The 27,402-nt window shown below is 52.4% G+C and overlaps 2 protein-coding genes across 3 annotated transcripts; one reads left to right on the top strand and one right to left on the bottom strand.

The window, feature by feature from the left end:
- Nucleotides 1-4,186: 4,186 nt before the first annotated feature.
- ABHD16A (abhydrolase domain containing 16A) lies at nucleotides 4,187-18,262 on the bottom strand. Of its 2 annotated transcripts, none has more exons than XM_012653713.1 (20): nucleotides 17,975-18,262; nucleotides 16,921-16,977; nucleotides 16,121-16,187; nucleotides 15,793-15,879; nucleotides 12,944-13,029; nucleotides 11,291-11,364; nucleotides 10,966-11,088; nucleotides 9,323-9,437; nucleotides 9,126-9,227; nucleotides 8,092-8,155; nucleotides 7,657-7,706; nucleotides 7,184-7,307; nucleotides 6,236-6,340; nucleotides 5,942-6,005; nucleotides 5,472-5,528; nucleotides 5,258-5,320; nucleotides 5,035-5,111; nucleotides 4,858-4,956; nucleotides 4,713-4,759; nucleotides 4,187-4,525 (listed from the first exon to the last, which is right to left on the bottom strand). In XM_012653713.1, exons 1-20 carry the CDS (start codon nucleotides 18,104-18,106, stop codon nucleotides 4,442-4,444), a joined length of 1,677 nt encoding a protein of 558 aa, XP_012509167.1. In that variant the 5' UTR covers nucleotides 18,107-18,262; the 3' UTR covers nucleotides 4,187-4,441. The 2 variants fall into 2 exon arrangements, with proteins under 2 accessions (XP_012509167.1, XP_012509168.1); XM_012653714.1 differs by lacking the exon at nucleotides 17,975-18,262 and adding an exon at nucleotides 17,835-17,967.
- Nucleotides 18,263-21,056: 2,794 nt separating this feature from the next.
- Nucleotides 21,057-23,564, top strand: LY6G6F (lymphocyte antigen 6 complex, locus G6F). The gene is made up of 5 exons (XM_012653642.1): nucleotides 21,057-21,114; nucleotides 21,612-21,941; nucleotides 22,026-22,289; nucleotides 23,175-23,321; nucleotides 23,494-23,564. The coding sequence occupies exons 1-5, from the start codon at nucleotides 21,057-21,059 to the stop codon at nucleotides 23,562-23,564; spliced, it is 870 nt and encodes a 289-aa protein (XP_012509096.1).
- The last annotated feature ends 3,838 nt before the right edge of the window (nucleotides 23,565-27,402 follow it).

Raw genomic sequence — 27,402 nt, 5'->3', positions numbered from 1 at the left:
GACTGCCCACTGGCCTCTAGTTTGGGCTTATATTAGTGGAAGGGAGATTAGCCAAGAGGAAGGGGAAAGGCAACACCAGTTCAGGGTGAAAATCAGTGCCAGAGCAGCCAGAGGGACAGAGTGTCCTCACCCACAACCGCTCTGGGGTATAACATCCTGGCTTGGGGGCAGGGGCCCAGCAAAGGAGAACGAGAGGGGGAAATTTCTTTCATGGTCATTCGACAGACGTTTATTCAATCCCTGCAGCAGGTGTTGGGAATACAACAGTGCACACGGTCCCTGCACAGGGTACAGTCTAGCGGGGGAGGCAAGTCAACAGGCCATGACCGGGGGAGGGCAGAGTACTGGCAGGAGCACCTGGACAGTGGAAACCACTGGCCAAAGGGATTTCAGCACAGGAATAACATGATCAGATTTCTTTTTGTAAAAGATTACTGTGCTGCACCCTGGAGAATAAAAGGGTTAGGAGTGGAGGCCGGGAAATAGGAAGCTGTTCCTGAGTCCGGTCACAAGATGGCGGCCTGACCTAGCAGAAGAGAGGCCAGGACGCTGCGGCGTGACGACGGTCTGACATATATTAGAAGAGAGACTAGACAGGTTTGGTGTTAAGCTGAACGCAGAGTGAGGGAGGGGGTCAGGCTTGCACAAAAGCATGACTGGTGGGACCATTTTCCAGGATGGGAAAGATGTGGTACTGTCAGACATCCAAAAGCGAGGACACCTGAATCCCAGCGACCCGTACTCAGCGGGTGCCCGTTGGGGTTCCGGAAACCCAGCGCCTTCGCCCACCCCATCCCGTTTTCTCCTGCCCCGCCTACGCCCAGCTGTGAGCCAGTGGTCTGACCTCCGGCGCCCACGGGACCTGGCGCTGCGCGTTCGCTCTCCGCGCCTGACTGCTCCTCAGAGCTCCGGGAGGACGCGGGGGTGGCCCTTGCCTCGCTGTTCTCCGCAGGAAACCCGGGAAGCGCGAGCGGCGCGACCGGACCTCGGCGTCGGGCCCCGGCGGACACCCGGCAGGTGGCGCTGTAGTGCCGCCATCGCTCCGGGCGGATTCGGAGCCCTGGGCCGCAGGCGCCCGGCCGGTCCCTGCTGGGCTTCCCCGCCTCGCCTGCTTCGTCCCCACCTCGCCAGGTCAGTGGCAGAATTCGAGAGACTCCGAGTTTTTACTTTTAGGGACGTTGGGCTATGGGAGGTCCTCGGCGTCCAGGAACGGACACCACCTGTTCCAATTTCCCGTCTGGAGGTTCGGGGCGCGGCTCTGAAGTCGGGCTCCCTGCTACCGCCCAAACTGTCCAAGAATCGTGGGGTCTTGGGTAGTTTGAGGAGGAGGAAGACGAGAAGAAACGGACGGGAGACGCCCGCCAAGGAAGACATCGGGAAGGAAGAAACACGAGAGGAAAACGCACGCCACGGTGCGCCCCCCAAGAGCCTGGGAATGAATGAAACTTTCACATTGCTTTAGAGAAAAGCCAGAGTAACGGAGACCTGGGGAGGAGCGCCTGGCACCTGCATAAATGTCTGCTGAATGAGTGACTGCACAGCGATAGAGGGCAAAGGAAAAGCAGAGGGGACCTTACAGCGCCCTCTGAACCCCTCGCTCGGATATAACCGCAACTGAAAGGCCGGGGGCTGGAGCTAGGCGAGAAGGAGCTCCCGGAGCGGGTCACCCTGGGAGGCCCGGGAGCATTTGCTGGGCCCCGAGCGCAGCCAGGAGGGAAGACACCGGGTGGGGCGGGACCTTCTTGGGAGGGGGTGTGGTCTCAAAGTCATTAATCCCGCCCTTGCTTCGTTTCGCGGCTAGTGCGCGGGAAGACGCTCGAGAGTTTGTTTCCATGGTGACGGGTTCAGCGCCGGCTTTCCTGGGGTGAAGAGGCGGGGCGTTGCAACAGTTGCCATGGTGACGGCAGTGGATGGCGGTATCTCTGCTCAGTGCCCCTCCCTCGGGACAATGGCTACCAGGCAGTAAGCCCCCGAGTGACGAAACAAAGGAGGTGGGGCCTGAGGACCGAACACCAAGTTAGGGGAATCGGGCGAGGCAGGCGAGGGGCGGCCTACAAATGATGGCCAGGCGAGGGCCGAGTTCTGCGGTGTCAGCCGCCAGAGACTGCTGGAGAGGAACCAGACGAGGGTCTTAACCTGAATATAAGTGAATGACTAGGTTCGTGAGGGAGCCAGGGTGGTTTGTTGATTGGATGGGTGGATGAGGGATCTGGCTATCCCTGACACCTGGGCCCCCCACCCTCCTGGGCCCTCCACGCTCCGCTGCCCCACGCTCTGGTGCCCACTCCCACTTGTGACAGCTGTGCGGGAAACACATGCCCCTCCCAGGGGCGTGCAGCAAACCTTCAACCCAAACGAGCAGCCCAGAGCAGCCCAGAGCCTAGCGGAGCACCTCACCCTGGGAGCAGCGCAGGGCGGAGCCTGGGTCAATGAGGTAGGGTAGGATAAGGCCTGGGCCAGCCTGGGACCACCTCTTCTTCCCAGGTTTCCCAGCCAGGGTCTAACTTCCCTTTCTCCTAGCCTCCATCTTCTCTCCCAGTTTGCCCAGCTCCTCCGGGTGCCTGGGCGTTCAGGCCTCACGTGGTGCCCAGTATAGCAGGGTCCAGAGCCCCAGCAGCTGTAGGGTCTGCATCTCAGCTAATCACGCCCTGGGACTGCTGGAACTTTGCTATTAATATATAGGGTGAGAAGTGGTGCCACCCCAGCGTGGGGTTAGTTCTGAAAACAAACACAGCTGCTCTGAGCCTTATCAGGTGTGGTGTGATCTGAAGTAGACTGAGGCCCCTGGGTGCGATGGTGCGGATCTCACATTTTGAACCTCCCTCTCCCTACCCACTTTCGGTATTTAAGGGCCCCTCATGGCATCTACTGGTCTCTACGGAACAGGCAAGAAAATGGAGTCCTTTGTCTCCAGGGTGTAAGAGGTGGCCCTGGGTGCCCCCTATTTGCATTTAAGGAGGTTCCTTTACTTGAACAAAAACTTGGTTTCCAGGGCATTAACTGTCCTGTTGGATCTGGGAGGTTGAGATTGAGAACTATGTGGGTGGTCCCAGAGCTTCAGGTCCCACACTTCCCACCCTGTTTGGCCCCTGGAATGAGACAGAGGAGAGAGACACTGGTATCAGCTCTCCACCTGCTGTTGGCTAAATATGGAGCATTCTGGAGCTGTGGTCACCTCCCCTCTTCTAACCCCAAATTTCAGACATCACATCACCTGGTAAGTCTCAGGTCTCCCCTTCCAGTGGAGACTCAGTATGGCTTCCCTTAAGGAGCTGATGGGGGCAGACAGCCTCTGTCCTTGGGATTATAAGGGAGCTTCAAGCATTGAGGTTGGAGGAAGCACAGAAATTAGCCAGAGACTGTACCTAGGACATCAGAACATTGTCAACCAAGTTAAGCATCTTGTTTAAAACAATGGGCCCAGGGTGGTATACTGGGAACTTTCATCTGGAAAAGAGGTTTCCAAAGGAAGAAGGTGGCCAGGCAACACACTGATGGGAGGAAGGGGGACTTATTCTGTTCTATAAGGTCCAGGTTATGGGGAACCAATTTCCTCGGGTTCAACCTAAGCATTTTCTTCTAACAGAGCTGTCCAAAAGGCGATGTATGGCTCTGGGAGGACACGAGTCCTTGGCACCGGACCCTTAGTCCCTGGCAGGCCCTGCGTTTGCTGAATTACAGAAAGGCTGTGAGGAGAGACTTGACGGCATGGTGAGGAGGGTGTGCAGGGTTTACTCCATGGGACATGGGGAGCAGGCCATTGCTCACTCCCGGGGACAACAGGAACTGAGCGAAGGAAACTGGGGCTGCTGATAGTGACACCATGCAGCTTAGACCTGGAAATCAGATACTAAAAGTACTTTGTAAACAACAAATCTCAAGAGGGGGCAAGCATGGTTTCGGGGCAGTTGTATGCGGGAAGGACTGAGGAAGGAGGGCAGGGGAGGCTGCACAGTAGTGATGATGATGATATTAGGCATGCCAGGGAAGTGTTGAGGGTTGGGGACCCATTGCATGAGGACAGTTCAGGTTGGGGGCTGAAGGCCTGGGGGGGACACAGAGACAGGAAGGGTTAAACCAGCTATCTGGAGTTGGGGTTTCCCAAAGTCCAGCCCTTTGGGGCCTCTGCCCTCCTCAGTACCAGCCCCTGGCTTCCTGGACACTTGGGAAGTCACACAATTAGCCAGATAGTAGAAAAAATATCTTTTTATTAATTATTAGGAATAATCCATTCATTTAATGTAGGGTATGTGTCGGAGAAGGGTAAGTACTGCCACATAGATGAGGGGGACGTGCAAGAGGAACAGTGGTGAGAAGGGGCACGGGTCCCCCACTTTCCGCAAACTATAAACAGCAACATGAACACAGAGAATCACAATAAGAGGGTGTTTCTCATGTCTCCTCTCATCCCATTCTTCCAGAATGAGTCTCAGTATGGTCCCTAGAGGTGCCACGGCATCTGGAAGTTCTGGGCCAGGAGTGGGGTGCAGTGTGTGGCCTCAAAGTTGTGCAGATGCTTCCGAGCCTGAGGAAAGGGGGCAGGACAGGTAGGTGCAGGGCACTGTAGGGAGCAGCAGCCTCCAGACACCCTCCCCACCCCTCTCGGAACCCACCACTTACTTTACAAAAGCTACCACCTCCACTGTCCCCAATCCCCCTAGTGAGCCCTGGCCATTCAGACACCCTTCGCTGCTTCCCGCTCCTTAGCTCACCAGAAACAAAGCCAGCTGCCGCCGTCCATCTGCACTCATGTCCTCCCCTGCGGAGAGGAGGTGCTCAAATACAGGCTGTGCGTCTGGGTTTTCATCCCCTTCCCGGGCTCCTCCTGTTCCCTCTCCTGTCCCAGCACCTCCTTACCCACACTCCAGGGGAAGTCAGGCCCGTGTTCCGCCTGGTAGGAGCGGAGGACAGACAGACACCAGTCCTCATCCACCTCCCATTGGCTGTAAACTGAGGCTGGTCAGGGAGAGAGGAGGGCCTGTCAGCACCTGGCCTTGCCAGGCCCCACCCAAAAGCCTCCCCAGATCCCCTCACCTTCCTCCAGCTGTGAGGAGGCCTCCAACCACTGCCTCACCACCCAGAGACCCTCCTCTGCCATCACGCAGGGGTACCTACAGAGGGAGTGCCAGGACAGGAGGTCAGGACTGAATTCTCTTCACTCCTCATCCCTGAACTTTCCTCCCTCCTTCCTTGTGCTGGCATCAGTACCTATGTGTGTACCTGTGCCCCCCCAGCACACACACGCCCTGGCTCTCACCGATGCTGCAGGAGCTTCAGCAGAAGGTCATTGCCTCGGTTGGACATGATGTCCTCAGGAACCCTGGGGGTGTGAGAAGAATGTACCCTGGGGGGTGAGGCTGGAGGTTGGGGAGGAAGGGTGTGGGTACTGGGTTCCTGGTGGGCAGAGGTGGAGGGGCAAGTTCCTAGCCATCTCTGGGATGTGGGAAGGGCAGACGCTCCCAGGCACTCACGTGGTGGTGATGATCTCATCCTTGGTTCTCCGGATCAGCAGCACAGGGCCCTGGTACCTTCAGAGGACAGAGCGGTGAGAGGGAGAGCTCAGAGGGAGACAAGTGACAACTGGCCCACCCCATCCCTGCACTGGTAGCATTCTTACCCCTACAACAGCAGAGCCCTGTGGGCTAGCCCTTCACCCACGGGTAAGAGTTAGAATATTTAAGAATGGGCATTGCTCAAAGTCTGGCTCTGCTGGGAGACCCTGCTGTGCCAGGCACTAACCCTTTGGTTGCCAGATCATGAGGAGGTCCAGAGTCTTAGGGAATCTGGTAAGGGTTAGGCCAGGTGGGGCGGTGGCAGGGTCACTCAGGGAATGGGGAACAGTGGCCATATCCCAGCTTGCACTGTAGTGCTAATTTCAGCGTAAGAACACCCAGCAGAGCCGGGGGGTGGGCAGGAGATGCCAGACACTGGCTGCCCTCACCTGCACAGCTGCTCGGCGTTGTTTAGATTGAGATGCTGCCTCACAGTCCTGGTCACCAGGCCCCCTGCAGTGGGATAAAGGTGAAGGGACAGCAGAGACAAAGCCCTTGCCCGACATAAAGGCCCCCACTGTTCGCAGAGAGAGAAAACAGAGGCCCCCAGACAGAGGAGTTCTGCTTCTCAACAACGGGGTGACCTATTCCCACCCATGGAAAAGGGAACCACCTCCAGTCAGAACACTCCCAGTTCCAACCCAGCCCTTCCCTCAAAGAGGAAGCCTGGCAGCTGTACTTACTCCAACTGTCAGGCATGACCTTCAAGGCCAGGGGAACCAGGTCATCGAAGGAGGCATCCAGGATCACAGCACTAACGTCTGGGTAGGACATGGCTGCCCATGTGGCTGGTACCAGGACAGGGAAGAAGGATGACAGGTACGAGGGGCTCTTCCCCTCCTCCCCACCACCCCTGTCCTCATCCCACTGACCCTACAGGCTAACCCTACCCACCTACTATGGGTTTTTTTGTTTTATTTCCCTGAGACAGGGTCTCGCTCTGTTGCCCTGGCTACAGTGCAGTGGTGTCATCATAGCTCACCGCAACCTCAAACTCCTGGGCTCAAGGGATGATCCTGCCTCAGCCTCCCAAGTAGCTGGGACTGCAGGCATGTGCCCGGCTACTTTTTCTATTTTTTGTAGAGATGGGGTCTTGCTCTTGCTCAGGCTGGTCTCAAACTCCTGAGCTCAAGCAATCCTCCCGCCTTGGCCTCCCAGAGTGCTAGGATTACAGGTGTTAGCCACCGCGCCCGGCCAACTATGGGGTTTTTCTGAGATGGTGACTATGTTGCCCAGGCTGGTCTCAAACTACTCTTCGCCTCAAGCAATCCCCCTACTGTGTTATCCCCTGGTGTCTCCTCAACCCCCATTTCACTTGGCCAAGGCCCTCTCTGGAGAGGGTGGAGAGAGAACACTAAAGTGTACTGAAGACAACTGGCAGAGGAGACACTCACTTTCCCTGATCTGCCCGCAGGACGGGGGTCTATTGCTCATTTTAATGATGGGGCACAGGGTAGAAGTAGAGGTGAGGAGTACACAAATAGGGTTCCTTCTTCCAGGCCTACTCAGAGATTCTCCTTCCTCCCTCTTCTTAAGCCTCCGCCCCACTCTAGGGCCACCAGCACATTTCCCCACCTTTGCGGGGCGGGCATGAATGTGTCTACAGCGGGGGGGTGGGGGGAGGCTAGTACCAGTGAAGCCGCCGATGGACCAGGCGTAGATGACGATGTCCTGGGGCTGGAAGCCCAGACGGTGGATGGCAAACTGGACCACCACATCCATAGCATTGGCCTCATTCTGAGGGAACGGCACCCCCTGCAGGACGAAGGGCAAAGGCAGGAGTGGGTCAGCACCAAAACCCTGGCTCGCCTGCCACCTGCACCCTCCCAGGGGACTCACAGCCACATGCAACAGACAGAGATGGTACAGAAGGGTGGCGGGAGGGGGCTGTTGTCTCCTGCAGACAGACATTTACAATGAGATCTACCTCCTCCCCTCCCACCAACCCCCACTATAAGAAAGGGGGTGTGGCATCCCAGAGCCCAGGCCACAGGTGAGTGGGAGGCTCCCACAGAAATGTACACTCCCCCTTCCTCCCTCTAATGGCTGACCAGAGGGAGACAGGAATAATTCAGGAAAAGGGGGGGATTCCTGAGAGTCTCACCGTGCTTCCAGCAAAGCCTGGATGATTCCAGCCCAGGACTGAATACCCAGCTGTAATACAGGGGGAAGAGGGACTGAGACCTCTCTCCAGCCCTGGGGGAAGGAACAGCAGAAGCGCCCCCACCCCAGCTCAGAGGCAAATAACTCCAAGCCTTCCCAGAATAGGGAGATGACACCAAAGTTGTGAGGCAGCGGAAGGAAGAGCTGTGCGGCTGCGTGTGGGGCGTGTGTGGAGGGCGATGGAAAGCCTACCTAATAACATCCCGCAGGGCGCCCACAGGGATGTAAGGTTATCAAAGCAAAGGGGGAGTGGACCTTTCCCAAAGGTGAGAGACAAACCTCACCCAGGGGAAGTGGAGGCTGGGGGAGGTCAGATCAGTGCGGGAGGTGGGGACATTCTGTTCCAAGGGGCAGAGAGAAGAGGGCTGGGCCCTACCTTCCAGGGGTGTGGAGACGCAGCCCACCTCATAGAACCCTGCATTCCCCTCGCAGCAGATCACCTAGGAAGGAAGCAGGAAGGAAGGGCTGGGAGGGAGCCAAGCTGGGACTGAAAGCCCCCTCTGGGCAGGGAGGACAACCTGTGGAGAGCTTCGCAGGCAGGAGGAAAGGGCAGGTTGCTGTTCTCTCCAAGGGGAGTGGAAACCTTGCATTCCACATGGTCAGTATGATGAGAAGCAAAGTGGTTGCAAATGCTCGGCAAACAGGGCCCTCCGAGGAAGACGACTCAAGCTGAATGGCTCAACCGCCAGCACGGTGTCCACTTCTCCTTGGACGACCACCAGGTGGGCATCTCTCAGTAATGGGACTATGGATGTGTTTTTCCCTTTATAGCTTTTAGGTCTGTTTTTTCTGTGACTGTTTCTGTGGTGTGGTGTGCTGACTGCTTTCCTCTCCCTCCCTGGGCCCGTCTCATGGTCACATGAGCTCTAATTCCAGGGTGCCCCAAGCGGCAGCCACAGATGGTGGAACTTGCATGAACTCTCAGAGCAGATGGGCAGAGCTAGGACCAGAACCCAGCTCCCTAGACTCCTGGCGTAGTGCTCTTTCCAGGGCTGCTGCATGGAGGTAGGAGATTCTGGAACCAGGCTGCCTGGCTCTACCACTTCCTGTGTGACCTGGGAAAGTTTTTCTGTATCTCAGTTTCATCACCTGTCAAACGGGCTAATATAAATAGTACCTATCTCTCAGGACTGTTGTGAGGATTAACTATATGCCTTGCATGTGGTAAGTGCCATCTAAGTGGTGACTATTATGATTACTATGTTTTGGTCCTTGAATGTCAACTCCTATTTCTTTGTCTATTTCCCTATTGCAGGGGGGTTTTTCTACGTCAAGAGGTCTTGAGGGTGGAGCTGGGAGATGGGATTATCCCCAGTTGTGGTTCCGTAGGAAAGATGCTGTAATACTGGGGTCCCAGAACCTCTACTGCCTTCCCCACAATCCACTTTTGGGCTCCCTGCTCCCTCTCACCAGCTTCTGTCCCTGGGGCTCAGCTGTCCCCCGCCGGTCCACAAACATGGTGTCAATTTCGTTGCCATCACAGGCCAGCAGCTTTGCCCGGCGCCCGTTACACTGAGTGGAGGAGATGTAATGGCCAGGTTGGGAGGGGCAGGAGGCCATATCCCCAGCAGGGAGAAGGGCTGGCAGGCGGGGCGGGGGAGCCTCACCTCTTCCACCAACCGGGCCTGGCCCTGCAGCAGTACAGGCATGAGGGCCTTCTGGAGCAGGTACACAGAGCCCGGATACAGCATCCGGCGCCCCAGGGTGTGCGCCACCAGGTAGCTGTGGGGAACATAGGTTAACAAACCCCTAACCCCAGTGGGGCTGGGGACTGTGCTCAGGATGGCCCCAGTCCTGCCCCTCACAGACTCTGGGGCCTGCTTCACCCTTGACTGTCTCAGCTTCGCTTTCCTCTTTCAGGACTTAATTAAATAACATATGTACCAAGCTAGTATTTTTCAAACTTTTTGTTACTGCGAACTTTGTAAGATAAATATTTTATATTGTAGCCCAACACATACATATACATATGTATATAATTCTGAGAGTTTTATAACACTTTCTACATATAAATAAGTAAAAGCAAACTTATTACCAAATATGATACTGTTAATATATGAAGATAATGTTTTAAAGTCCCCAGATAAATAACACTTGAAAAAATGATGGTTGTAATCTACTAAAGCAATTTCAAGGTTCACTAAGCGGTCAAGATCTGTAGTTTGAAAGATACCAAACACCACAAACCCCACTGGGGCAGGGACTTGGCTGTTCTGTCCACTGTGGTGTGTCCAGTACCCGCCACACAGTGCACTCCCAGAGCATGGCGCAGAGGAGGGACTTAATAAATATTTATTTGCCCTAGATATCTTGACTTAATCACTATGCATTATGTGCATGTAACAAAATCTCACATGTACCCCATGCATTTATACAAACAAAAAATGAATCTAAAAAAATATTTACTAAACAAACATTCTAATCTACACAGGTAAAGTATGGTAGGTGCTGTTCCTAAAAGACAAGTAACCACTTCCAGTTAATCCTGAAGTGGCATTTTTCCCCAGAACAGCACTGTTCAACCCCATGCAGCATCCCCTTCAAAACCTCAGATGTGGCTTGCCCCCGACAAACCACTGTCAATAACCAACCACTAAGTCCACCCGCTTCCTTGGTATTCCAGAACCTGCCTCCTTACTCCCAGAAATAGAAAATTCCCAGTGTCTGCTCCATTGTAAGATATAAATGGTTACTATCGTTACTTCTGACATCAGCAGTACCCACGACTGAGCTTTATTTGGGCTCTCCCGTGTGCTCTCAGGCACCCAGGCAAGGAAGGGAGCCCTTCAGAGCGTGACCCCACTTAATCTCCTCAGCAACCCTATAAGGCAGGCTACTCACAGATGTAGAAACTGAGGCACAGGGCCAAGGGGGAATAACCATGGAGTAGAGGGGCAGGATGGGTCCACGGCAGCCACTGGAGCCTGCTCCAGCTACAGGTCTCTGTCTCCTCCCCACCCCCAACCCCACGGCTCCCTCTTAGCCTCACTGAAGGAGCTTTTGTGTCAGAGAGACCTGTGTTCATCTCCCAGTTCTTCATTCACTACCTGTGAGACTCTGGACCTCTCTGAACCTCTTTTCTTCACACACAAATATGAATAAAAACTATTTTGCCACAAATGACACATACAAAGCATGCAGCATTAGCCCCACTAAAGGACAGTCATTTTACAACGGAGGGCCCCGTCCCAGAGCCCTCAGCCCATGTCCCCTCCATCCCAGCTGGCCTCTCCTCCCTGCCACTTCCCACCTGGTGATCTGACAAGGCAGCTTCTTAACACGGTTGAGGAGGGTGTCTGCTGTCCCCCGGTGCAGGGGCTCTGGGCGAAGCAGGGCCACGCCCCGGCGGGAAGGGCCCCCTCGGGACTCCTTCCTAAGGAAGGGAAAGACACGGGAGGAAAGGGTCAGGAGCAGCGAGCTGGACATCTGAGGTCCAGAGGACAGTGGGGGCCTAGGAACGAGGAAATGGCACTAGAAGGCTGGGACCTGAGAGGGGATGTAGGCGGGCGGGCAGGGCAGGGATTACCCAAGACGGTTCCAGGGGAAGCGATAGAGCAAAAGAACTGGGGCCTCACCGGCTGCTGGGCTCCTCCCAGTGGAAGTCGACTGGCCAGCTCCTGAAGTCAAAGTTGTAGTTGGAGAGCTGCCTCTGAGGTGGGCAGGGAGCGAAAGAGGAGGGGAGGCAAAGGAGAATTGAGAACTGAGGGGAGGCACGCCAACCCTCAGCACCCTCATCCAGGGACCTCCCAGTTCTCAGATGGGAAAGCTCTAACAAGACCAGGAAGTTGGGCAAGACAGAGTGTCCCATCAATCAGGACCTGCCTGCCCTCTTCCAGGCTAGGAACCCAACACTCTGCTCTTCCAAAAACCTAAGACTGACCCACCCCCCAGAAGGGGCAGAGGTGCTGGTGCTCCTGAGTGAGGGGGTGGGGCTGGTCATGCTCTCTTCCCCACCTGGATCCTTTATATGGGGCTGTCTTAGAGGCTCAGAAATCCCCCAGCAGATCAAACTGTCAGTCCCAAGGTTGAGTGAGAGGAGGGCAGTCACGTCTAAGTGGGCTCCTTTGCACCTGGGGCCACCTCTTGAATGAAACTCTGACTGTTTCATCCTCACAACCACCTCCCTTCCATCAACTCCTACAGCCATGGGCCAGCTGCCCTCCAGACCATCTGTGCCTCCAGATACCCCACTGAGTCAGTCCACATGCTTATTGTGGGAGCTGTGTCTTAATACCTGGCTGTATTCCTTCTCCTAACCTCAGAACTCCCAGCACTCTATTTTGAGGGTTGTTTTTTATTTTCTGTTACAGAAATTTTTTGACATTTCAAAAATAACTTGACTAAGAGCAACAGAAAAATTATACAAAAAGGTAAATGACAAAATAAAACAAAATGAAAAAAAGCAGATTTCAGGCAGGCTTTGCTCAGACCTGCACTCGAATCCAGACTCAGCCACTTCCTTGCTCTGTGACTCAGCATGGGTCACTTAACCTCTTTTTGCCTCTGTTTCCTCAGATGTACAAAGGAGGGTAATAAAGCCACCGCACGCAGTTGTTGTGAGGATTAGAAAGGACGTATGCAAAATGCCTCAGACAGCGGCGTGGTGCAGAGCATCATTACACAGCTCCATAAACGGTGGTGTGGAGTAACCAGTAATGCGATGACAGTGGTCACAGCTGTTTGATCCTAGAAACCCCCTCATAATAGGAAAGAGGTTTATGGGGCACCAGAGCCCCTCCTCAAAGATAATCATACTCCAGCACCAGCTGGCACAACTCCCAGGACACTGAGCCCTGGCTTTTCTCCCTCCTGGCGCCACGCTGTGCTCCCAGGCACAGGAGTGGACATAGCTGTCCATCTTGTCTCATCCCCAAACAAACCTAGCCTGGTGTTCAACACACACAACAAAAATAAACAAACATTTACAGACCCGAGCTCCTGTGATAGAGAAACACTGTGGAATGTTTCTTAATTTAGCCAATACTTGCAGGTGGAGGGCGGATTATTCTAGGAGAATATTCCATTTGAAGTGGCAGGGAGGAAAAATGTCTTGGATGGACAGTTCACTTATGAGGGGAGAGGGACAGCAACATGCAAGCGAAAACCAGTGTGGCAGGTGGCAAACACACCTCCTCCTCCAGGCAGAGCCAGCACCTGGTGCTCCGGGGGGTGCAGCTGAGGAAGCTGCTAGTGGGCACCTGTCTGGCACCTTTCCTAGAACCTCTCACCTTGTTTTCTGAAGACTGGTTCCGATGTGTTGCTTCCAAGATTGTGATAAACTGCCGGTACTGGGGGTTGGTCCAGCGGCCGATGCCTGGTAGAGGGAGGACAGGAAACAGTGTTAGGAAAACTGGGAAGCAGGATGCCTAGGTTTTAGGAAAAGAACTGGAGATGGGTTAGGAGAAGGCCCTGGAAGGAGCAGTGAGAAAAGGAAAAGAGGGCATAAGATGTGGGGAAACAGACCTGAGCCAACCCCCTTCGTCCACATCCAGCAACTGGCCACAGGATTCCCTGCCCTAGCTTCTTCAGTTTGTTTCTTTATAGACCATCAGTCTTCCATTTTCCAGAATGTTCATTCCTCGGTCTTCAAACATTATTACACAACCTTACTATTCCCCCTTGTGAACACTGGATTTATCTACTTCTCACCGCCACTCTTCTCCGACGCTTGCTTTCTGTCTCTGTCTATTCCCTGTCCCCAAGCCCTTGCCATCTGGCTTCACAGTCTCTTCCTCTTGTCCATAATTACTCCCTCACTGAATCCAACTGCCCTGCCTCCGTCCTCATTCTCTTCAACTGCCCGACCCTTCCCACCCGAGACGACTTCTTCCTCTGCTTCCTGGACCAATCCCTGCCTCCTTTCAACTCAACTGCTCCTCTCCTGCCTCCTTTCTCCCGGCCTCTTTCAAACAGGAGCGATCCTCAGTGATGACTCTTTTCTCGCTTCACTTGCCCTCTCAGTGACTGCATCCACTCTCCCTTCACTGCTCACGCCCTAACTTCTCCCCCCATTAACCTGGCAGGTCTCATGTGCCAGGCACCATCCTACACGCAGGAGACCCAGCAGGAAATGAGACATACAGCTCTGGCCCTCAGAGAGCTGGCATTCTGGTTGGGGGTGAGATGGGGCTGGGAAAAGACAATAAACAAGTAAACAAGAAAATTTCAGAGAGGGATAAGTGCTACAAAGAAAATAAAACCAGAATGAACTAGAACTCTATGTCTCAAGGGCAGTCCTCCAAAACGATATGATAATGAATGATGCAAGTGGTGGAATGATTTGTATGGAGCAATGCCATTTATGCCAAAAATGTAAAATGAACAAAATAATACTATATATTATTTATAGATACTTACTATATTCTGCAGATTCTAAGATGCATATTTTTTAAACACTTGAAAACTCTGAAATTAGCCTGCGTTTTAAAATTGATGGCAGCTTAGATTTGGTGAAATGAGATATATATTTCATAAAAGTATAAAAATATGGACCAGAAAAAAAACACACCAGATGACAATAGTTACTTCTGGGGAAAGAGGAAGATGGGATTGGGAGGATTCTAATGGGAACTCAGACTCTATCTGTAATGCTTTAGTATTTTATTGATAAAAAAATGTTGGAGGCCGGGCGAGGTGGCTCACGCCTGTAATCCTAGCACTCTGGGAGGCCGAGGAGGGCAGATCATTTGAGCTCAGGAGTTCGAGACTAGCCTGAGCAAGAGCGAGACCCTGTCTCTACTAAAAATAGAAAGAAATTGGCCAAACAACTAAAAATATAAAAAATTAGCCAGGCATGGTGGCACGTGCCTGTAGTCCCAGCTACCTGGGAGGCTGAGGCAGGAGGATCGCGTAAGCCTAGGAGTTTGAGGTTGCTGTGAGCTAGGCTGATGCCACGGCACTCCTGCCCAGGCAAGAGAGGAGACTCTGTTTCAAAAAAAAAAAAAAACTGTTGGAAGCAAATATCATAAAACATAAACATTTTAGTTCTTTTTGATATTTTGTTCTCTTTTATATATTTTTTTCTAAATTAAAAATAAAAAATTAAGACAAAACTGAGTAGTGGGAGCTGCTTTTAGATGGGTGGTCAGGGAAGGCCTCTCTGAGGACGGAGCCCAGCCCTGCAGAGAACAGGGCAGAGCACCTCGGACAGGGGGCCCTCACCCGACTGGGCCCAGTTGTCACCCTCCAGCCACCCTCCAGCCACCATCCAGCCCCAACTCCACCGTGCCCTTCTCTGAGCATGCCCTCACTTGGCTGTCATCACATGCACCCAGCACGGGTCAGTGATTTGTTTTCCCTCTATTTTTTCAAATTGTGAGATATATGTACATAAAACATACATTCAGTTTAAAAACCACAAAGCAAATACTTACGTGACTATCACCCAGGTCAAGAAAGAACAGAGCCACTTCCCACCAGGAGTCTCCCCATGCCATACTCCCCCACGCCAGGTAATCACCCTCTGACTTTTAAGATAACCCTGCCCCTGTTTTTTTAGTGTTTACCTCATACATATACATCCCTTTTAAACTTTACGTAAGTGAAACAAACTGCAGAAATCATTTTGTGGTCAGCTTCTTCCCTTTAACACTATATTTGTGAGATTCAGCTACACTGCTGAGTGTAATTATAATTTGTTCGTTTGCATTGTACAGTGTTCTGTTGTATGACTACAACACATAACGTATTAATCCACCCTATAATTCATGGCCATTGGAGCTGTTTCCAGTTTAGAATGATTATAATATTGTGTGCTGTATTCTTGTACATATGTATTGTTTATACATGTGCAAGAATTTCTCTCTTGTGTTTGTTTGTGTGTGTGTGTGTGTGTGTGTGTGTGTGTGTGTATATATAGGAGTGGAATTGTTACAACTTATATGCATCTTTTCTAGATAATTCTGTTATTTTTTCATATTTATGATCTAAGCCTTTTAAGGAAAAGATCATGCCTTAGACCATTTTCAATTATTTCCCTTCAGGGCCCAGCCCCAAATTAATATATTTGCATAAGGTACTTAATATTTACTCAGTGACAGTGATGGATACACTCAAACCAGTCTCCCTTTCCACCTACCTCGGAGGCAGGCCACGCCTGCCAGTAGAAGCAGCAATGTCCCAGCATAGTGAGAAAACGGCACCACTTTGGACAAACTCAGGTAACCTGGGAGGGGAGAGGGATGACGTGAGACGCTCTCCACGGTGCCCCATAGCTCTTCCGAGTTCAGCCCAGACCTCCACCCCATACCCTCTCTTTGGAATAGCCACACCCTAAGAGGAAGAAAATGCCTGAGGAAAGAGGGAAGCCGAGCCATCCTCACAGGTCCCCTTTCCTCTTTAGGGAGCTGGCTCATCTGCCAACAACCTGCCCATTTCCTGACCCCCACCTTTGAAACCACACTGACCTTTCCTGTACAAGTAGAAGAAGGCGAAGGGAGAGGAGTAGTAAGAGATGGACCAGAAGACCGAAGCCTGCAGCAGAGAGACAGGGACAGCCAATCAATACATACACATACACGCGCGCGTGCATGCACACTGCTCTGCCATTTCCAGGCCTAGGCTCTGAGCAAGGTGGATAACCTGAGGGATATTATATTGAGTATCTATTCTGTGCATGACATGCACACAGTAGGTGCTCAATATTTGTTGAAAAACAGTGTATGAGAGTGTAACAGAGGCTGGGAAAACTAGGTACAGGTTCTATTCCTCTAACCATTTCCAGACATAAGTCTATCACATTTAAAGGCCAGTCGTCCCTGTCTACTTAAGTTAATCAAGCCTTTTCAATCGGCCCTGCTCAGCCAGCCCCTGGCCTGGTCCCCAAGAGATGCGCAAACGTCACCATAGGAACCCTGCCAGAGAGAACAGCTGTCCCTGCAGCCAAAGAGGTTAGTTGCCAGGGAGGAAAGGTCACTGGGGACTGTCGGACTTAGCACCTGCAGATGGTCCCAAGAGTAAACACGTTTTCCTCATGGCTCAGCTCAGGCTACCCCAGAGAAAGTGCTACATACCAAAGGGGAGTGCCAAGTATGCACGCTTGAGACCATGTCTGTGTGTGTGTACGTGTTGGAGAGGACTGCTGCAGAACCCAGAGCACCCCCACCCGCAGAGGCACTGCCTGCTCCCAGGGTAGGGAGGAGTAAGTTCAAGAGGGAAGCTGGGTCTGAATAGATGCAGTGAGTCTCAGATGCCAGGGTAGACATACCAGGGCCAGGATGCTGTCGGCATGTTTCTCCAGGGCACGGGGCTGATAGTACGTATCCTGCCAAAACAGATGGCCTCATTAAGGACCCTGCACAGTGACAGGATCCCCCATCTTCGCTTTCAGAAGCTATGATGTGTGTCCTCTGGTTCTAGCCTCCTTGGGACATCCCTAACCCCCACAGAAGCCCCTCTTCCTCACCCTCAGCCTGAACATAATTTCCCACCCTGACCATGAGAACAAACATAGGGAGCTGGATTTGAAAGCAAAAGTGAAAGCAGCATTGAACAACTTTTGATCCTTTTCCACAGCCCAGTTTCACATGGACTGTGGGAGGGTGCATATGGGAAAAAGGGTTAGGAGAAGAAAGGAAAAACACCACGACAATTCTAAGGGAAAGGAGAACATGGGAAATAAGAGTAGCTGGTTGACAAAGGAAGAGAATGTGGTTAGGAGTGGGCAGTTCGCAGGGGACAGTAAGCATAATTTGAGACTACCAATAAAAAGGAAGAGAATATTTAGGGGAACAGCCTACCACCACCCCCAGCTTTCATGAATACAATGACCCTGGGGTTTCCAGGCTAGTTTGAGGGGATGGGGTGAGGGGAGGGCCAATACATGATCTGTAGAAGTCATTCTGAAATTCAAGGCCAGGGTAAAGGGAAGATACAAAAAAAAAAAAACAGCAAGGGAGGCACCGAGGAAGAAATTGGGAGTTTGACGGCGAAATCCGCCAACTCCCCAATCCGCGCAGGGTCTTTTCCAGGACTTAAGACTCAACTGGGAGCGGCATGAACCATGACAGACAGGGTGGGGGGATGTGAAGAGGAAAAGGCAAGTAGTGGTAATCAGTGAGAAAGCGGTGCTCAAACAGCGATAAAGAAAGGAGGCGGCCTGTCGGTAAGGCGTGACTTTACCACACGAAGCACAAGGAGCGCAGACTTTGCTGACAACTGCCTTGACGACCAGGCTCCTCTCATTTCCAATAATGGGCACCTCTGGGGAGCAAAGGCCGTCGACTGTACCATCTTCTTGATCAGGGGGAAACTCGACTCACCCAAGAGCTGGAAGGGGGGCTAGAGACTGAGGTTGGAGCCTCAGGGACGACGGACGAGCCCCTTTCAGAGTCCCTCTCCCGGTAGATTTTGTAGAGCCGGGGGCCTAGGACGCAGCTCAGCAGCTTCGCCATGGCCCGGGCTCGGGCCGCTGCTCTCCCAGCAGCCGGGCCCCGGCTGGCCCCGCCCTCCCGGTCTCTGAGGTGTTGCGTGCCCTTGACGTCAGCACGTCCCGGCCCCGCCTCGGGGCGAGTCGGAAGCTTTTTCAGGGCGTCTCGCAAAGGGTTTCGCCCAGTCGGGCCTACGGGTACAGCAATGGTCCGAAATTAATCGGAGGCGTTTGAAGCTCAGAGAGTTAAGAAAATTATCAGTTCAATTATTTTTTCCATCCTGTAATATCGGCAGACTCTCGAGCGACTGTGCAAAGAAGGGGTAAGATTAGTAGCACTTGAAAAAAGCAACAAAAGGCCGGGCGCGGTGGCTCTGTAATCCTAACACTCTGGGAGGCCGAGGCGGGTGGATCGTGTGAGCTCAGGAGTTCGAGACCAGCCCAAGCAAGAGCAAGACCCCCGTCTCTACTGAAAAAATAGAAAGAAATTAGCTGGACGACTAAAAATATGTAGAAAAAAATAGCAGGGCATGGTGGTGCGCACCTGTAGTCCCAGCTACTCGGGAGCCTGAGGCAGGAGGATTGCTTGAGCCCAGGAGTTGGAGGTTGCTGTGAGCTAGGCTGACGCCGCGGGACTCTAGCCCGGGAAACAGGGTGAGAGAGTGAGACTCTGTCTCAAAAAAAAAAAAAAGAAAGAAAGCTAGAAAAAGTAATTGCAAGACGTAAACTAAGGCTTGAGTAAGCAGAGCTACACAATGGTCATAGATAGGAAAACTCAACTCAGCATATTAAGATACGCAGCATACTTGTAAAAAGAAAATGAATGAATTATCGCTCTTAAAGAATAAACGAATTTCAAAACCTTCGTGTTGTGTGAAAAAAAGAAAACTACAGAAGAATACGTACAAGATGATACCGTTGTATTAATTCAAAAACATAAAATTTAATCATAAAGGAGAAAGAGCAAAATCAGAATAGTGGTTACAGCATAGAGGATCTTTGACTAAAATAGGAATATTCTATTTCTTAATACATATTACAGGTTTGTTTTATTTTTCTTTGCACCTTACGCCTACGAAATGTATAAACTATAGCTTTTTATTTGTGTAAACGCATATCCAGAAAGTGCACCAGTTGAGTATACCTATGTAATCAGCAGCAGATCTAGAGACCGTTGCTGCATCTAGAAAATCCACTCTACATTCCTCCCGGTCGCTACCCCGTCCCCAGTGGTAACCACTGTCCTAATTGCTCATCCCATACATTGGTTTTACCTATTTTTGTACCTTATAGAAGTGGAATCATACAATCCATCTGCTTCGTGTCTGGTTGCTTTTACTCTCATTACGTTTGTGACATTCAACCTTGTTGCAGATCACTGGGTTTATTCATTCTCATTGCTGTCCAGTGTTCCATTGTGTGAATTTCCCACATTTTATTTATCCATTATACAGTTGTACATCATATATAGTTTTTGGTATGTATGGAATATTTCCTCAAAAATAATTTTATAAATAAATGACACATTAAAAACCATGAGAACTTTCCCTCAAATAGGTTTAAAAAAAAAAAAACCTTGGTCCCATAAAGGCTAGAGGAAAAAAAAATTTTTTTAAAATAAAAAGCCATGAGAACTATATGAAGATCTGCCTTAAGAGTTCCACCATTCACAGGGATGAATCAGTGAATTCCTTCTCCTTGAGTAATAAATTAATACACTGATCAGGGGGGTTCAGGAGAGGTGTGTGGTATGCCAGGCAACCACAAGGAAAGTCATTCCAAATCATTTTTGGAGCACTGATTGGATACGCAGTCTTGAACTGGGTTCCACGGAGAGCAACACAAACATTCAGTTTCTTTTTTTTTTTTTTTTTTTTTGAGACAGAGTCTCACTGTGTTGCCCGGCTAGAATGCTGTGGCGTCAGCTTAGCTCACAGCAACCTCAAACTCCTGGGCTCAAGCGATCCTCCTGCCTCAGCCTCCCAAGTAGCTGGGACTACAGGCATGCACCACCATGCCCGGCTAATTTTTTCTATATATTTTTAGTTGTCCAATTAATTTCTTTCTAATTTTAGTAGAGATGGAGGTCTCGCTCTTGCTCAGGCTGGTTTCGAACTCCTGAGCTCAAACAATCTGCCCGCCTCGGCCTCCCAGAGAGCTAGGATTACAGGCGTGAGCCACCGCGCCCGGCCAACATTCAGTTTCTTTGCCCATGACTGACATCTCTTAGGACTGAAAAGACCTCAGAATGTATGTACTTACAGACTGACAGGAGGCAGACAGCCGAGACCCCTTCTACACAGGCATTTTAGCGTGGAAAATCTTTTTTTTTTTTTTCAGACTACTCAAGTGCAGTAGTGAGAAGGAAAAGCATGGAAAATCTTTTTAATTATTTTTATTTATTTATTTATTTGAGACAGAGTCTCATTTTCTAACCAGGGCTAGAATGCCCTGGCATCAGCCTAGCTCACAGCAACCTCAAACTCCTGGGCTCAAGCGATCCTCCTGCCTCAGCCCCCAAAGTGTCTGGGACTACAGGCATGTGCCACCATACCCAGCTATTTTTTTCTATTTTTAGGAGACACGGGGTCTCGCTCTTGCTCAGGCTGGTCTCAAACTCCTGACCTGAAGCCATCCTCCTGCCTCAGCCTCCCAGAATGCTAGGATTACAGGGATGAGCCACCATGCCTGGCCCATGGAAAATCTTTGATCTGAGTTCCTCAGCTGATGTGGAGTCAGAGAACTGAGGAGGTCATCTTCAGAGTGTCCTAACTAGATCTTTTTCCCCCAGGACAGAAAGGTGATGGTCACTTTCCCCCAGTAGACATGCAGCTGGGCTTTATCTCCCCAGCAGTCCCATGCCCTCCAGAGGCCCATGTCACTCTAAACCAGGGAGTGTGGGCCTTTATCTGGGCTCTGTTTCCTCCCTGGGGAACACCAGGTCTTGGAACAAGAGAACTTCTCAGGCTCTCCCCATGGCAGTCTTATTCCTCCTCCTGCTGTTCCTTTGTGGAACCCCCCAGGCTGCTGTAGGTAAGGAGCAAGAGGTGGGGATTCTTGAGCTATTGGCAAGGTTGGGGAGGGACTGCTGTTCTTTCTCTTAGGGGCCTGGGGAAGGCATTTGATTCAAGAAGATAGATTGACTGCAGCTGACCTCCCCCTGCCTTGGATACTGGGGAAGACCCTGAGGCAATGAGAGTCCAGGTCATGTACAGTTTCTTTTAGAAAATAAGACCAGATGAGTAAATGCTTCCAGAAAAGGAGAAATGAGAGGAAGAGATACAGACATTCGCCAACTATTCCACCCTTTTCCCTCTTGCCCTCAGATCTCCTCACTGGCTGGGGGACATGGAGGAAAGCCCTTTATGCTCTTCTCTCCACTTCTCTTTTTGTTTTTGTAGCTGTCACTCGAGAAATATGCTCAACAGCCAAGCTAGTGCTGGAAGGGGTGGAAGCCAGAGGTTGAAGGTCAAGTGGGGGACCATTGATCTGATGGAAGTCTCTGACCTCACATAACCCTCTTCTCACAGACAACATCCGGGCCATCTATGTGGCCTTGGGGGAGGCAATGGAGCTGCCATGTCCCTCACCACCCACTCTACATGGGGACGAACTCCTGTCTTGGTTCCACAGCCCTGTAGCAAGTTCCTTCACCACCTTGGTGGCCCAAGTCCATGTGGCCAGGCCAGCTCCAGACCCTGGGAAACCTGGAAGGGAATCCAGGCTCAAATTGCTGGGGAACTATTCTTTGTGGCTGGAGGGGTCCAAGGAGGGAGATGCCGGGCGGTACTGGTGCACAGTGCTGGGTCAGCACCACGACTATCAGAACTGGAAGGTGTATGACGTCTCTGTGCTCAGAGGTGAGCGGGGGCATGCAGACCAGGGCAGCCACTGGGGACCAGGAAGTCCAGGCAAAGAACTGAGGGGTCCCTCTCTTCCCACAGGATCCCAGTTATCTGCGAGGGCTGCAGACGGATCCCCCTGCTCTGTCCTCCTGTGCTCTGTGGTCCCCAGCAGACGCCTGGACTCTGTGACCTGGCAGGAGGGAAGGGGTCCTGTGAGGGGCCATGTTCAGTCCTTCTGGGGTGATGGGGCTGCCCTCCTCTTGGTGTGTCCTGGGGAGGGGCTTCCTGAGCCCAGGGGCCGCAGACCAAGAACCATCCGCTGCCTCATGCCTCACAACAAAGGGGTCAGCTTTAGCCTGGCAGGTAAACTGAGGGAGGAGATGGGAAGGGATGTTGCCTGTAGCACATCCCTCACCTGCTAGCTGGGAGAGCAGGTGAGATAGGAGCACATCTGGCCAGGTTGGGGGTGACTTCTGGTGGAGCAGACCATTTCCTGTAGGAAGGGAGACTTTTTTCTCATTGATCAAGTTCATAACAGAGAAAGGGGTTGGCTAAGCCAGCTTTCTGGTAGACTAGACCAGTAGCCAAGAGGTATATTCTTGTGGAATATACCATTGTTTAGTAATAGGATAATCTGTGATTCTTGTGGAATATCCCATAGCAGAGAGGAAGAAAATAAGAATTATTGCTGTGGGAGTTGTCTTTTGAAGAAAGAGTATATGCACTGGTGTTATCATGGCCCATTGATAGTGAAGGCAGGAGGAGAACAAATATAATTGTTTAACAATAAAAATACCATTATACAGAGACAGAGTGTTGTTGGATGTAGAATAACCCATTTGCAAAACAGGAGGGAGGAGTCAATGGCAAAGGCCAGTGAATGGGCAGCGACTGGGCCTTATTGCCGTCTACATCCTCACCCCCTCCTGTGGCGCCTGGCACGCGCTTATAGAGTGAAGAAGCAGAAGAACGAGTGAGGCAAGAGGGAAGCACGCCGCGCTGGCGGGCTGTTCTGAGTTAGCTGCCTGTGTGGGCAGGGGCATTGCCATTTCTATGGACATTGGCTCATGGGCTCAGGGTGCGAGGCCTGGAAAGTGGCAAAGTGGGGGGCGGATATTGGGTGCAGGGAAGCTCGTGAAGTCTCGGTTGGAAGAGCCCACCAGCCTATGGGGGGAAGCCTCTCTTTGGGGACAGACAGGCCCCTTCACTCCCTCCCTCCCTATCCCTCTGGTGTCGCCCTTACTGCAGCTCCTCCTGCCACCCTCTGTTCCCCTCCCACGGGCTGGGATGTGCCCTGGATCCTGCTGCTGCTGCTCACAGTGGGCCAGGGGGTCGCCGTCCTGGCCCTCAGCATCATGCTCTGGAGTCGGAGGGCCCGGGGGACTGCCGGCCGAGGTGAGGCCTTCCCTCCCAGAGGGAAGAAGCGGGCACGTGGGTGTGAGGCAAAGAGCTGGGCTCCCATCTTGCCTCCGTATCCTGTCTCCTCTAGGGGAAGGGTGGTGAGGAATATGGCTCTGAGCTGTCTGGTGACTTCTCTTCCGTATCCCATATGGCTCCTTCTCCCCAGATGCCTCGATTCCTCAGTTCAAGCCCGAAATCCAGGTCTATGAGAACATCCATTTGGCCCGTCTCAGGTGAGGAACACCTAAGTGGCCTGGGAAGGGAGAGGAGACACTGGGGTTGGGTTGGGATGGGACCCTGTTCCTGAGGAGGTGGGGAATAGAGGTGTCCTTAATCTGTCCCTCTTCTTCACAAACCCCACAGCCCACCTGCCCACAAGACCAGGTGATTTCAGTGACATCTCCTACTGGGAACAGTAACATCTCCTACTGGGAAATGTGACCTGCTGTCTCCCTGGCCATCTGGCACCTGAAGGATTCCCTGAAAACCTTGGCAGGGTGGGGGCACTGAGAGTGCAACTTCCTGGTCCAGCCACCAACCCAAGCTGTATGGGGTGGGGTGGGAGACTGAAGGAAAGGAAGAGCATTATTCTGTGATGTCACCTATAAAACGGTGTGGTCTCCGGTCTTGTAGCAGCCAGGAGAGGGGTGGCCATGAGCACACAGCACTGTGGGATTAAGGGGCCTGAGGCTGCAGGTGGGGGTGAGGAGGGGTGAGGGTGGGCAGGGGCGAGACAGGAATCTAGAGACTTGGGCAATGGTGGGGAAACAGTCATAGGGGAACCTAAGGACAAATGGGGGAAACTGAGGAAGACAGAAGGAAAGACACTCAAGTCAGAGTCAGAGGAAAGAGATGGGCAGAGAAATAGGGAAAAACAGAAGCGCAAAGTGGGAGGATTGAGGGACAGGGAGAACGGGAAGAAGACTGAGCTCGCCTCCAAATTAAGCCAGACCCCTGATACCCGTGTCTCATCCTCACAAAGAAGAGAAGTCCAGCAGGAACAAGCACCTTTAATCATCCCCCAGACTTCCTCAGATGGAAGGAGAGGAAACTGAGTCAGGATGGGGGAGCCTGTGCTCTGCTCCCACCTCGGGGCATCCTCCTTATCCTGGGCACACACACTTCCCTGTGGCACTCCACTGTGGCATTTAGAGCAGTGGGAGCTTATCACTAGGATGGCACCTCCTCCCTGCCACCCCAGGAGTCACACCCTACCTCCCTGGGCAGAGGCAGTGTCTACACAGGCTGGCAGGTGGGATTCTCCCCTGGGGCGTGTTACTGGGCCAGGGCCATGTTGGGATGCGTGTCAACGTGGACAAGTCTGGGCTAGCAATGCGGCGGGAGGGCATTGGTGTTCTCTACTTGGCCATTCCCAGTTTCAGGCAGAAAAGAGCTGAACTCCTAACCACACCCTCACAAGCAACTCCACCAGGTGCCCTTTTGTGTCTCGGCTCAAGCTTGGCCCCCACCAGAGAAAAGCTCTCTTGGAGATCTCACCTAAAGCCTTCACGCTGTGGCTTAAACTAAGCCATTGGTAGGAAGGAGGATGCGAATGACACAGATGGAGAATGAGGAGAACATGATGGTTCAGGTTCCAGCCCCAGCCCAACCCCACCAAGCAGCTATAGTGTGCTCTTAGAGCACACACACACCCACACGCATGCGCACATACACACACACTCACACACTGCAGCATTACCGGACTCCCAAATGGCCCTCTTTTTTTTTTTTTGAGACAGAGTCTCATTCTATTGCCCAGGCTAGAGTGCCGCAGCGTCAGCCTAGCTCACAGCAACCTCAAACTCCTGGGCTCAAGCAATCCTCCTGCCTCAGCCTCCCGAGTAGCTGGGACTACGGGTATGCGCCACCATGCCCAGCTAATTTTTTCTATATTTTTAGTTGTCCAGCTAATTTCTTTCTATTTTTAGTAGAGACAGGGTCTTGCTCTTGCTCAGGCTGGTCTTGAACGCCTGAGCTCAAACAATCCACTCGCCTCGGCCTCCCAGAGTGCTAGGATTACAGACGTGAGCCACTACGCCTGGCCGTAAATGACCCTCTTATTAAATGTACTCTTCAAAGTTCCTGAAGTCCTCCTTCCTGAGTTCTCAACCCTACCAAATTAATCTTTCCTAGCAAGACCCTCCTCTTCACCATACCTGGTACCCCTTCAGTCGGCTCCATCAAAATGCCTGCCTTGCCAGGGACCTGGGGCTCAGAGAGGGCATCATCAGCACTGATGTCTAGAAAAGACAAAAGACACAGAATAGGTGTTCTTATGAGGCTGGACTCTGGGCAGGTGCCTGTGGGGATTGGAGCAGTGCCCATAGGATTCGGGTCTTGGGAGGGGTCTGCAAAGATGTTGGGCCCAGGGATCTGAGGTCTCCATACAAAATCAGGTTCTTGGGCATGTCTCAAAAGTGTCTGTGCAGGTGTTTCCAGGGCCACGGTGATGGTGGAGGAGTCCAGAGCTGGGGGATGCAGATCTGCAGTTGGCTAGTGGAGAAGGTGGCCCTTCCAGCTGAAGCTGGCCGCAAGGAGGAGCAGGGTGGCGAGGAGGAGGCTGGGGAGCCTTGGCGTGGCAGCCGCGTTGCACAGGTCCTGATCGCAGCAGTGGTGCCGCAGAACATAGGCTCGTGACCAGTAGGTGGCGTGGCCCAGCAGAGGGCACTGGCCCTTCGGGAGGCAGCCCTTTCGCTCGATGACCTCACTCTGGTCTGTGGGACAAAGGAGAAATGCTGAGGGGGGAGCACAGGAAAGGCAGGATGGATGGAGGTGGGGAGCCCCCCAGAGAAAGGCCACTGGACTAGGGTCCTACCTGAGGTGCCAATACTGATACCACAGACTTCATCGTCCTGACACTCGGTGGGGACAGGGTAGCAGGGTTTGGCGAAGGTGCAGGTGTAACAGCGGAGCCTTCCACGGGCAGGGGATGTGGTGGTGAGACCTGTTGAGTCAGCAGAGATCAGGGCAGGGGGCGAAACATAAACCCTCGGGGGAGAGGTAGAGCCCAGATCTAGGAGAGGGAGACACAGAGGAAGGTGACACCCAGAGTGGAAAGGGAGAAGCCATGAAATGAGGGAGAAGGGCTGACAGAATAGAAAGAGGCACACAGAGAAGGGAGGGCAGACAGATGTAGGGATTGAGACCCCCCCCCACCACACACACACACAAGCCAAGAGAATCGGACTTAAAGAGTGACACAAAAAGCCAGACCCAGCGGGAGATGGAGAGGGGAGCTGAGAAAGTTAAGTAGGTGGCACCAGAGACAGACAAGAAAATAGGAATTGACATTGACCTAGGGTCCCAGCTCAGAAACAAGAGGTGAGATAAGGGACAATGGAGACAAAGTCAAGTCAAAGATGCAGCAAGGAAGACAGTTATTCTCAAATGCCTTTGAAAGGAAACTTTCTCTTCCACTTTATCAGACTGGCCTTAGGCTGGTCTCCTGAAGGCCCCCCAACTCTCTTCTTGGCCTCTTCCAGCTCCCTCTCCCCTCCACCTCTCTTGTTCTGCCACAAGCCCCTGCCCCACTTCCCCAGGGTTCCCCTGCCCACCCTTACCTAATGCCCCACGGAGGAACAGGATGCAGAGCAAGATGCTGGAGGTACCCATGGCTGGACCGGGCTCAAGGCTCAGGAGTCTGGGAGAAGGTGATCTGCACCCCGAGATCCTGAGAGTTGGAGAGACAGGGAGGGACCAGTAAACAAACACACCTAGGGAGTAAATCTGGGGGGCGGAACCGTGACCAGATTCACCAGCCTGATGCAGCAGGCAGCCTACCGAGCCCTGGCTCCTGTGCCCCGGGCTGTCACACCCTCCCTGCCCCTGGAATGAGCCTGCCCCTGCCTTGAGGGTCTCCTCTGCTCTCTGTGTGTTTGTCTCCCACTCCTGAGTTGTGTCTGTCGCCTCCCCTCCCATTCCTCCTTTCCCTCCCCTTGTCTCAAGCTGCTCTCTGCTCCTCAACTTGTCTCCCTGTCTTTGTTTTCTCTGTCTTTCCCCCTCAGTGCATTTATGTCTCTCAAGGTCATCCTCCTAACCAGTCCTGGCCTAGATCTGTTCGAGGGTAGAATCAGCA

Source organism: Propithecus coquereli, unplaced genomic scaffold, assembly GCF_000956105.1.
Source record: "Propithecus coquereli isolate 6110/MARCELLA unplaced genomic scaffold, Pcoq_1.0 Scaffold426, whole genome shotgun sequence".
Lineage (NCBI taxonomy): Eukaryota > Metazoa > Chordata > Mammalia > Primates > Indriidae > Propithecus > Propithecus coquereli.
The sequence above is the reverse complement of the archived record's forward strand: the minus strand, read 5'-3'. Positions and strand labels throughout refer to the sequence as shown.

What these genes read in the sequence shown, in the direction of transcription:
- ABHD16A (XM_012653713.1), bottom strand. Translation starts at nt 18,106, where the DNA reads ATGGCGAAGCTGCTGAGCTGCGTCCTAGGCCCCCGGCTCTACAAAATC. An exon ending in CCGACAGCATCCTGGCCCTG is followed by an intron (nt 16,188 to 16,920) that starts GTATGTCTACCC and finishes TCTCTGCTGCAG; the next exon opens with GCTTCGGTCTTCTGGTCCAT. An exon ending in CTGCCTTGTCAGATCACCAG is followed by an intron (nt 9,438 to 10,965) that starts GTGGGAAGTGGC and finishes TGTTCCCCACAG; the next exon opens with CTACCTGGTGGCGCACACCC.
- LY6G6F (XM_012653642.1), top strand. Translation starts at nt 21,057, where the DNA reads ATGGCAGTCTTATTCCTCCTCCTGCTGTTCCTTTGTGGAACCCCCCAG. An exon ending in AACCCCCCAGGCTGCTGTAG is followed by an intron (nt 21,115 to 21,611) that starts GTAAGGAGCAAG and finishes CTCTTCTCACAG; the next exon opens with ACAACATCCGGGCCATCTAT. An exon ending in GGTCAGCTTTAGCCTGGCAG is followed by an intron (nt 22,290 to 23,174) that starts GTAAACTGAGGG and finishes CCCTTACTGCAG; the next exon opens with CTCCTCCTGCCACCCTCTGT.